Source organism: Curcuma longa, chromosome 3, assembly GCF_044706935.1.
Source record: "Curcuma longa cultivar G26 ecotype Majalengka, Jawa Barat chromosome 3, ITB_CL_G26_1.1, whole genome shotgun sequence".
In the NCBI taxonomy this organism is placed as follows: domain Eukaryota; kingdom Viridiplantae; phylum Streptophyta; class Magnoliopsida; order Zingiberales; family Zingiberaceae; genus Curcuma; species Curcuma longa.
In genome coordinates, this window is record NC_133863.1 from 17,451,426 (window position 1) to 17,463,097 (window position 11,672).

At 34.8% G+C, this 11,672-nt stretch overlaps 1 protein-coding gene across 2 annotated transcripts in view; it reads left to right on the forward strand.

The window, feature by feature from the left end:
• Nucleotides 1-11,360, forward strand: part of LOC141824694 (protein CfxQ homolog) — a 34,846-nt gene extending 23,486 nt beyond the window's left edge. The window contains exons 1-5 of one of the 2 annotated variants that reach the window (XM_074712023.1): nucleotides 8,446-8,679; nucleotides 8,768-8,866; nucleotides 8,957-9,470; nucleotides 10,336-10,475; nucleotides 10,742-11,360. In XM_074712023.1, the coding sequence (XP_074568124.1) occupies nucleotides 9,173-9,470; nucleotides 10,336-10,475; nucleotides 10,742-11,278 (975 nt within the window). In that variant the 5' untranslated portion in view covers nucleotides 8,446-8,679; nucleotides 8,768-8,866; nucleotides 8,957-9,172 and the 3' untranslated portion in view covers nucleotides 11,279-11,360. Of the gene's footprint in view, nucleotides 1-8,445; nucleotides 8,680-8,767; nucleotides 8,867-8,956; nucleotides 9,471-10,335; nucleotides 10,476-10,741 lie in introns of those variants that run through there. The other variant, XM_074712024.1, reaches the window with a different exon arrangement.
• The last annotated feature ends 312 nt before the right edge of the window (nucleotides 11,361-11,672 follow it).

Genomic DNA, 11,672 nt, shown 5'->3' on the forward strand with positions numbered 1-11,672 from the left:
CTAGTGGTCCTTTGTTTGAGTGGAAGATAAAACGAAGGAGGTAGGAGAGGCTCGAACCATGTGGGGACCTTCAGGTAAAACGAAGGAGGTAGAAGAGGCTCAGACCATGAGGATAATGATAGGGGGATTCCTGAGGGAGTTCGGATCCAGACCATAAGGATAATGGTAGGGGGCTTCTAGTGGTCCTTTGTTTGAAGGGAGGATTGTTAGGATGCAATCAAAGTCCCACATATCATGGATTTATAAAATGGAGGATTGTTAGGATGCAATCAAAGTCCCACATATCATGGGTTTATAAGATGGAAGATATCTCCATTGGTCTGAAGTCTTTTTGGTTGAGCCCAAAAATAAAATCATGAGGGCTTAGGTCCAAAGTAGACAATATCATACTATTATGGAGATATTTTGATTCCATCGGTACTAATAATGTAGTAGAAAAATAAACAAAAATTTAAAAATACAAGAACTAGAAAGAAATACAAATCACATAAAGATTTATATGATTCAGAACCCTCAATTTCTATTTCATGGTCTATGATCCTTAAGGCGGATCACTCTTAAAATCATCTATACTTTTTTCCCTGAAAACCTTCTAAAGGTAGAGAAATCTCTTAAACATGTATTGTTACGAAAAAAATACAAGCAAAACAAGAATAGAACAAATATACAAATGAAAACAGTTTACAGAATGTGGAACACTTCTTTTTGATTGATTGTTGTATTTTGATTGCTTGGAGGAGCACTAAAACCTTGATCGGATCCTTCTCAATACTCTAGCATAGATATCTCAAAGCCTAGTAGTAGTAGAGTCATTGTACATTCTCAACAACTCCTTGAGTCTTTATTTATATTATGCATCTTAGATTTGGAATCCACCCAATAGTCGACTCGATTGGAAAACACTTGTCAATCGACTGCTACATCATCAATCGACTGATTATCATCTACTAGTGGATTTTATATTTAAGTAATCTAAACATGCAATCACCAATGGATCCATCAACTGCTACTTGTAATATTAGCAGTTGACTGATCAATTGCTATGATTGATATGCCAGCAGTCAATTCAACAATTGACTCAGAAACTTTCTATTCGTTGGCTGTTGTTTACTAGTTGACTAGCCTAGTTAATTGCCCATTAATCAACTGTCAATTTTCTATCAATCGATTACTATATCTCAAATTTGCTCAAATCACAACTTTATAATTTTAAGTTCATCAAATGATTAAAACTACTTCATCAGTTGATTACCACTCAATTCCAACCATATTAAAGTTGAATCCATGTCATGCTAAAAGACTCCATATCTCCAAGACTCCCTTATCTGCCTAGTACTAATTGACTTTGATTCACCAGACTTCACATTCCTAGATACTTGTCTCTAGGACTTCACTTATTATCCAATCTCAAGTCAACTTTGGCATACTAGGATTTTACTATATTGCCAAACATTTAATCCTTCTTGTTTTGCTTAGAATTTCATCGTATTCCTAACATTCAATCATCCATGACCTATTAGGACTTTCTCTGCCAAGTATTATGTCCTCCGTAACGTATTTGGACTTTCACTACCAAACATCTAATCCTAGTCGACTTGCTTGGACTTCCACTACCTAACATCTAGTTATTGTCGATCTATTAGGACTTTCCACTACCAACATTTATTAAACTTCGCTAGTGCTAAATGTTTGGCCCACCTGACCCACTTGAATTTCTTATCAATCAAGTATCTAATCAACCTTGACTTATTTAAATTTCCTATCTGCTAACACCTATTGGATTTGCTATCAAGTATTTGGTTAACCTTGACCCATTTGGTCTTCTTCCACAATTATATATCCACTCATCTTAGCATACTTGATATAATTAACAAACATATTATTCAAACATCAAAATACAAATGTTGATCAATCTCGAGTTTATAAGGGATTGTAATTTTGGGATTGTATTTTTTGGTAGAGTTTATCTAGTGGTTTGTACAACCAAGGAATAGTGGATTCTCAGTTGTAGTAAATGTTTAAGCTTTATCATGAGTCAAGTCGAGCCAAGTCAACATCTTCAAGCAAGTTTAGTTAACAAAAGTATTGAGTTGACTTAAGAACTTACTATAAACATTCTTCTTTAGAAAGGTTATGTTTGGGCCTAAATCAATTGAAAGAGGGATTTAGTCAATTGAAGCTATTGAGTCAATTATTTTGAAACAAGATGCTCTTTGTTGGGTTCAAGTCGATTAGCAAGGATTTTAGTCAACTAAAAAACTATCAATTAAAGGATAAGAATGTTATCTTATCCATTAGAGTTGATTGAGATGGTTTTTAAAGGACTGAAGTTATAGCAATCAATTGATATAATTGTTCAATGATAAGATCATTCCTTATCTAATTCGGTTATTTGAACCGAATTAGATAAGCATACTCGGTACTTCAGCATGCTGAATACTTTTTTCAATTTAAATCATATTTGAAATTATCAAATTTGAGTTGAACTTCAGCATGCTCGATACTTTTTTTGAGCTGAATTCAAATTTATAATATTTTATTTGATTGTTCATGAGTTGCTCGTGAATTAAACTCGAATCTAATTTAAATATGTTTAAATTTAGGTCTGTATAACTCAAACTAAACTCAAATTTAAATCATTTTGAATTATAGTTTGATTTTGCTCGAGTTAAGGTTCAAACAATTTGAACTGAACTCGAGCTCAAATTTTATTTGAATTGAGCCCAAGCTCAAGTCAAAATTATTTATATTTTTGAATTTCGAATTGAATTTGAATATCACATATATTTTTTAAACTCGAACATAAGTATCGATATTTTTATACTATTTGATTTGATTCGATTCGTTTGCATCCCTAGTCTGATCATATCTTAATCATCGCTTATGAAGACCATAGAAATATTTTACTTATATTTTGATCTTTCGACGACTAGAAGCAATCCATAATGGTATAGTTATACAGTTGAGTGACATAGTAAAAAATCTTAGATTGTAATGACATTATCATTTTTTAATAATTCAGATATCTAATTCTTCGAACCGATTAATTCTAGAGACTATCGGTCCAATCATATGAAAGTTTTCTACCGACCACCACAGTAAATTAAGAAAGTAACATAACAACGCCAACATTAAATCAAACAATATAGGATATTAAAATCTTATATAATGTGAAAACCCCTAAGATAGATTCATTTTCTCTACACCTTAACAACGACAATGTACTAGATTTAATTTGTAAAGCTTATATTAATTATGCTAGATTTGAGAAAACATATAGTTGATTAGATAATTCAATTGATTATTCTAGATTTTAAAAAACTATAATAATTATTTTAGATTTAATGAAACTTATAAAATAATAAATGTGTTAAGACTATTATCAAATTTGATAAATTTTAAATGTTGTTTAGATTTTTTAAAAAATCTTAAAATTTATGTTAAATTTATATATTAATCTTTTATATAAAATTACCTATTTTTATTTTCAATTTACAACTTTTTAAAATGAAATAAAATTAATAAAAATTAAAAACAAATGTAATAATAGGTGAAAAATATATTTTTAAATATGATAGAAAATTAAAAAAGTATCCTTAATTATTCATATCATTAAAAAATATTTTTCTTTCAAAAATTATTAAATCTTACTAAAAATTATTTATGCCCTAAACAATAGAGCATTTTTTATTTTTAAATATTTATTTAAATTATTTTAAAAAATTTTAAATTAAATCAACTGATCAAGCTCGTGACCATCAAGTTTAAAATTTTAAATAATTTCCTACCTACCTTCGTATATGATCTAACTACCTTCGTATATGACCTTCACGACATTATCAACAGATGACTATTATGGAGTGCACTATGGCACATGAGAGAGGCTATTACAAAGCTGTGATCGATTCTAGGGATTTCATTGTGATGCTGATTGCAAAGGAAAAGACTAGAGGATGTCATTGAAACATTATGAGTTATAGGACTTGGAGGATATGGTATACAATGAGAGTTTTGTGGATTTATAGTCTTATGGATGTTAGTTCACATGGATAGACATAACTGTTTCTTGCAAACTGGACCTTGTCATGGTGAACACTCGTTGTCTACTAGAGGATTTCAAAGGCTATGTTGAGTTCCTACTCCTGGGATGTCTGTCGGATCACTCTTGTATCGTGGTTTAAGTGTCACTAGAGGAGCGAAAACCTACAAGACCTTTCAAATTCTTTAATATGTAGACCTTGCATTGGTGGCAGTTGTATGAGTAAATACGGCATGGCACATCATAGTTTAGGTTAAAGTAGAAGTCGAACCAATTGAAGGGTCGACGAAGGATTCTTAACCAATAACATTTTTAGCATATTTCCCAACAGGCTAGACGTGCTCAGGAGCATCTTGAGGCTACTCAAAATGTGGCGCTAGGAGGGGATCCCTCAATAGCTAACTATAGTAGGTTGTAGGCTCGTGCTACTCTTCTAGCAGAAGCAAAAAGGTAGTTCTTACAATAGAAAGTCAAGTGTGTATCTCAGGAACAATGACTACAATACCAAATGCTTCCATGATCTTGTCAAGTGTAACAACAAAAGGAACACTATTAGCAATAGAGCAAGTGGAGTCGCTTGATACAACTAGTGACTCTAGAGGAAGTAAGAAAGGTACTAATTGACATTGGGACTAACAAGGTGTTTGAGCCTAATGGATATATATGAGTTTCTTCAAGGCAACATGGGACACAATGGACTCAAATATTTAGGATGCTATCATGAAGTTCTTCATTCATGTAGATTATTGAGGCAATGAAATCGCATATTCATTGCATTGGCTTCTAAGTTTGCACATGCCCTAGCCCATATGCTATTGCACAATTGTCTAGAAGGTCGTCTCTAAGATCCTTACAACACATATGACAACAATCATTAATAGTTTCTTTGATCCAACTCAAGTAGCCTTTGTTTAGGGTAGATCCATTACAGAGCATATTCACTTGACACAAGAGCAATTGAGGAAGTATGCTAGGAAGCAAGTCTTCTTGTGATGTGTTCTTAAAATAGATCTCCAGAAGGCTTGTGACACAGTTGATTGAAGCTTCCTAAGGGCATCACTATAGGATTTTGGCTTTCCTACATCTTATATAGAGTGGATTATGGAATGTGTCACCACCATCTCTTTTTCAATAGATTTTAATGGGGTGATGCTTAGATACTTTTGTGGAGCCAGAGGCTTATTGCAGCAAGATCCACTATCACCATTCCTGTTTAATTTATGTCTTGAGGTATTCTCCAAGCTTCTCAGAGATGCGACTAGGCAGTTAGGGTTTCGCTTCCATTCGATGTGTGTTGTAACTCGAGTCACCTATTTGGCATATGTTGATGATCTTCTAGTCTTTGCTTGAGGGGATGAATTCATCATCACACATATCTCTGATTACCTATGGAGATTTATGGATTCTACAGGACTACAAACACCTCCACAAGGTCATTATCTACATGGTTGGTGTCGATGGGCATACCAAGGATCGGTTACTAGAGATATCAAACTTCCAGATTGTAACTCTTCCCTTTAGAGATTTGAGTATTCCTTTGGTTGCTGAGTGTCGGGGACTCATATGATGTTTGTATATTTTAGATTATACATTGGTGTTCTTATTTATTTATTCATTTCATTCATTTGTTTGTTTATTTATTGATTCATTTATTCATTCTTTTATTCTTTAGTTAGTTCGTTTATTCATTGATTGGTGTTATTTATTCAGTTATTCATTTATTTATTCTTAATTATTTAGTTCTTTTGTTCTAATGATCTTGAGGATGTTGATTTTAGGTGCACTAATGCTTGGTCGTGACTTGTCTATGTTGGAGAGGTGCACGAAAATGTAGGGAATTGCACTGAGTCCCTAGGATCACTTTCATCTATTTTGCTGGATCCATCTGCAGAGTTGAGAACCCAGGGCGATCAAGAATCAAAGGACTCCTCTAGCGACGATCCATCTTCCCAGGGAAAGGGGAGTAAACTATCTCTTCTTATTTTTCTTTCTTTTGTGTATATATTTATTTTATTTTCTTTTGATTCTTTTCTATAAATAGGATGTGAATAGCTTATTTTTTCTGTAATTAGGATGTGTATAACTATTCTTTATTGTTTGTTTCCTTTCTTTGTACATATCACATGCCTTAGTTAGTTTAGGATGTACATAATGATTTATTATTCTTGCTTAGCCTAGGTTGTATATAAATAACTTAGCTTAGGGTGTGTAAATAAATAACTTAGTTTAGGATTTGTTTATTCATCTATTCATGATTCTTTCACAATAAATTTTCCTCCCCTGCATGACTTAATCATCTTAGGAATTATGATAACTTAGTTATCTAAGTTTGTCGAATTCTAGAGGTTTATAGACATGAAGGAGTTCCTGGATTATGTGAGGATACAACTTAGTGATAGATTTTACCTTAAATAGTTGCGATGATGACTATTTCTTTTACCTAGTGAGGATTGAGCCTGATTTCTTTGTTGTGGGGCACTTATGGTAAATGTAACTCTAGAACTTGCTCTGATTCTGTCGTGATCACATTACCATAGGATTGCATAATTCCATGAAGATCATTCCTTTATTTTTTTATTTATTCATTCTTTTTTATTAGTTTAGGTTTTCGAATAATCCATCTCTAGTGTATCATATTTTTCCTTATCACCTCTTTTATTTCTTTCCCTAGATTTGGGAACTTTGATTGCTAAGATGATATTTTGTCCGGGACGGACAAAAAATTTAAGTGTGGGGGTATGTGTGTTGATTAGAGAGTTCACCATTGATAGACCAGTAGTTTTGTTTTGATTATTTTTTATTTTTAGTTGGTTGTATTTTTATTTTGTTTCATTTTATTTTAGTATAGGTTGAAAAAAAAAGCTTCTGTGGAAAAAAAATATATGATGAAAAAAAAATTTGAAAAAAAAAGAAAAGTGATCTGTGGAAAAAAAACTGAAAAAAAACAAAACAAATAGAAGTGAAAAAAAAGAAAAAAAAAGAGTTTAGTTCTTTTTGGATGAAATGAAATAAAAATAAGGTTTGAGTTGGTGATATCATTTGGGATAGTGATAGTGAGTTTTTGCAACTCTTGTTCCCCTACTAGGAGGTTTATTGGAGATATATTAAGAGTCTAGAGGAGGTTACTAGGAGTTGTTTTCTTGCTATTAGCTCACCCCACATTAGCTTGGTTTGAGTTTTACCGGGCATGATTCCATTGATTCATCTATGAAGAATGTAAATTTCCCATTTCTTCCACTTATATCTATTATCTTCATTTTCCCTTGACACACATTATTTTCCTTCCATTATTTCCTTTATTCATTATTTTTTGTTCATTCTTTATTCATTATTCTTTTGCAATAAATCTTCATGGATTATGTAATTTTATGCATATGATAGTGGTCGAGATTAGAAGTAGAGCAAGCATATGGTAGTGCATGAACCATAAGTAGCGTGAGAGAGATCCACTTTTCACATGATTATGAGGATGAACGCCACACTATATATCCTGTGAGATTTTTTTTTGTAGTCATCATTCTTAATTTATTTAGGGTGGATTGAATTTGCTATTTTGTTGATTCATGTATGAATTGAATTCTAGATTGCTTGGATTTCTAAATTTTGTCACTCTTATTTAGCTTGTTGTTGTAATTTTCTGATTTGATTGATATTGTAGGGTGGAAAATAATGTATATTAGTACTTTCACGGGAGGTGAAAGAATAAGTGTGGGGGATTTGATGAGTGACATTTTCTACGGAAGATTAGGGTTAGATTGGACCGGTTTAGACCGCACTTCATATCATAAATATGGATTTTTGGACTATTCTTTATCTGGATGGATTATTTTGATGTTATTCAAATTTTTATTTATTTATGACATTTATGGATATTAATTTGTGTGTAATTTATTTTGTAGGAAATTCAATTTGGAGAAAAAATCAGTTTTGGTTCGAGTTCGGGTTCAAGTCATATCCATATGTAGCTCAATCAAATTTTAAAGGGGGTTAAAAGATTCAAATTGGGCTTAATCAACTCTCAATTCAAAACCAGCCCAACCTCAATTCAAATCCAGTCCAAGCCCACTTCAAATCCGGTTCAAATCCATTTCAAACCGCCGGTCCAATCAGCCGGTTCAATACAACAGCCGGTTCAGTGGCTCCGCCTTAAAAGAAGCAGCGGTTCACAGAAGGGAGAGGAGGCTCGCAGGCTAGGTTTCTCTATCGCCCACTGTTCTTCCCCCTTCGCGATGCGATTTCTTTCCTCTGCTTCGCATCTTCTCTGTTTTTCTTCGTCACCGAGCCTCCTCCACTCCATTCCACCAGCATTTCTTCCCCCGAGTTCCTGATTCAAAGCTGAGCGGCGCCGGCAGTTCGAAGATTGCTTCATCGCCGATTATCCGCCCTTCTCTGTCGTCGTTCTCCGCCGTTGTGTAGCGGTTGTTCCAGCTGCGGACGGCCGGCGACAGCCACTCCTCCATCACCACAGAAGCTCCGAAGGTGGCTAGACCTTGGTCCGTGCCTGCTGACATGATGAACCGGGTCCGAGCCAAATGCTACGATTACCGCTCCGCCAAGCGGGATATAACAATACCAGACTTGTAAAATACCATCTGGAGTGGAAAGGTCTTGAGAAAGTTGAGTTAGAGGAAAAGAACATGGTAGGCTGAAGCAAATAATCCACTCTTACCAGTGTTAACTTTGGTAAATATATTCTCTTGTGGCATTCCTTGCACCTATTTGTTGCAGTATGGTGAAACACCATTACATATGTCAGCCAAAAATGGTTGTAGTGAATCTGCAAGACTCCTGTTGGCGCAGGGTGCTTCACTAGAGGCGAAAGCCAATGTAAATCCCTTTTTAATCTCACTGAATATATTGCACCTGATTCTCATGTAGCCTCTTAATTTATTTTTCCCTTTTTAATCTTTATTGCAGAATGGGATGGCTCTATTACATTTGGCTGTTTGGCATGCACTGCGGGTAGAAGATTGTAGTACTGTGAACACATTGTTGGAATACAGGCAATATCAATGAAAGCATACATTGTCTTTGACACTACAATCAGCACTGTATTCCAACAGTGTGTTCACAGTACTACAATCTTCTAGAATCATTTGAAGTGAGATCTGATAATATTCTTTGTAGGAGGGTATGAACCCTTTAAATCATCTATCAGATGGTGCTAGTAGTGAGAAACTTCGAGTAATCCTTATGAAGCACATGGAGGAGCAAAGGAAGCGCAAAGCTATTGAATCATGTAGTGAAGCAAAAGCTAAAATGGATGCGTTTGAAGTAGCTATTTCAGGTATTGTAGGGTTGCATGATCTCAAAATGCAATTGCGCAGATGGGCAAGGGGCATGCTTTTTGATGAGAAGAGAAGAGCATTTGGATTACATATAGCTCCAAGAAGGCCCCCACATATGACATTCCTTGGTAACCCTAGAACAGGTATTTGATATAATACATGATGAGGTTCTTCTCAAACATAGGATATACTTTTTCAATTTGACATGTTATAGTGCCACTAATTTAGTCTACGTTTCTCAAATAGCAAACTAGTTATTTGTTCTTTAACTTGGATGTATATTTGAACATGACAAACATGTGGTTGTCTCTATGAGTCCTTCAAGAGGAATTTCCTATTTCTCATGTGATGAAACAATTTCAGGATTCCACCTAAAATCCTCGATATGTGTTGGTAGTAGCAATCCACTTTTAGGGGGAATATGAGTCAAAACCTTGCTTTCGTTTCTATGGGAGCAACTAGGTAGCCACTCAATCAGCAGCTATCAAGAGTTTTGTTGTCTCCTAGAGGTGCTCAATGTGGATCACTAATTGATTTCTAGGTTTCAAGATGAAACACAATCTCCTAATTAGTTTCCACCATTAAGTTTGAAACTTTGAATAAGACTGCTGGTGATAAGACTGAGGGTGAATTTTAGCAATCACTTATTTTGATTCTACAACGAAGGTTTTTATCTGGTGCAATTGTTGAAACATTGATTCCTGCCAGGTTAATTATAGCACCTTTCTGATTCCATGCAAAAAATTCTCTCTTACTAGATTTGAAAATGGGAAAATAAAGAAACCAAAAACTGTTAGATTTTGGTATCACTAGTGATATAATCTAATATGGTACTTAATGGTGGAAAACATCCTTGTAGTCGATGGCAAATAGTCGGACACATGGAGCAATCTTATTGTTTAAATCCTGATCATGTTTGTAATATGATATTAAATGTTATCTTCCCATTCTCTTGCTGCTTTTATGATTTGGATATGCAAAGTGTTGAAGGGTTATTATCTTTGATAGGTAAAAGAATGGTTGCTCGTGTTTTTGGTAAACTCCTTCATATGGTGGGAATTTTATCTACTGATAAAGTTACAGAAGTGCAAAGAACTGACCTAGTTGGAGAATTCGTGGGGCACACAGGACCAAAAACCAGACGAAAGGTATATGTGTACATTAATTATCAATTATCCTGGTATCATGGGGTTTTTGTTTGCATCTTTTGATGCACTAGAGAACACTATGGCACCACAAAACATGTTTAATTTCTCACAACGTTGCTTCTAGTAGTTAATTTCTTACTATGACAGACACCTTCAAAATTTTGGAGGCCCTTATAGTTAAATATCATATTGCAATATTGTAAATCTATGAAATCTTAGTATTGTTAGAGTAAGCATCCTGATGCTACATTGAATGATTTTCCCAGATAAGTGAAGCAGAGGGAGGAATTCTTTTTGTAGATGAAGCTTACAGATTGATTCCAATGCAAAAAACAGATGATAAGGACTATGGCTTGGAGACACTAGAAGAGATAATGTCTGTGATGGACAGTGGTAAAGTTGTGGTGATTTTTGCTGGGTACTCCGAACCAATGAAACGCGTGATCGAGTCAAATGAAGGTTTTTGCAAGAAGTTAACTAAGTTCTTTTACTTTGACGACTTCAGCACAACTGAACTCGCACAAATCCTTCATCTCAAAATGAACAACCAAGATCAAAATTGCTCTCTCTATGGATTCAAGCTCCATCCATCCTGCAGCATCCCTGCCATTGCAGAGTTGATCAACAGTGAGATAATTGAGAAACAGAGGAGAGAGATGAACGGAGGACTCATAGATTCACTACTCGCAAATGCCCGTGAAAGTTTGGATCTTCGGCTTGATTTTGATTCTGCTGACACTGATGGGCTAATGACGCTAACAATGGAGGACCTGAGAGATGGTATTCTGACTGCTCACTGCTGATGGTTCTTCTAGTTAGCTTAGAAATAATATTTCATTTCTTGTAGCCTGGCCTGATCGATTACCTACATACAATGTGTCTTTGTCGTGCTGCATATTTGGCTGTCGTGGTTTTGACTTAATTTACTTTTGTGTCTTGTCTTGTTGCGGCACTAGTAAGGTGCTGTTCTCGGTCTATCTCTCTCTCTTCTTTCTCGCCCATTTGTCATTGACCGACAGGTCAAGCTGGGGAATCCAATGCACTTCAAAAACACATCGAAATCCTAATTCCTCCTACAAGAAATCAAGATTCAGGAAAGGCTCAAAGTCCTCTCTTGCGTCTTAATCAACTGTACTTTTTCGATTTACCTTTTTACAGATGATCGTAGGACCGACCGTGTGAGGCCGTTAAGGTGGC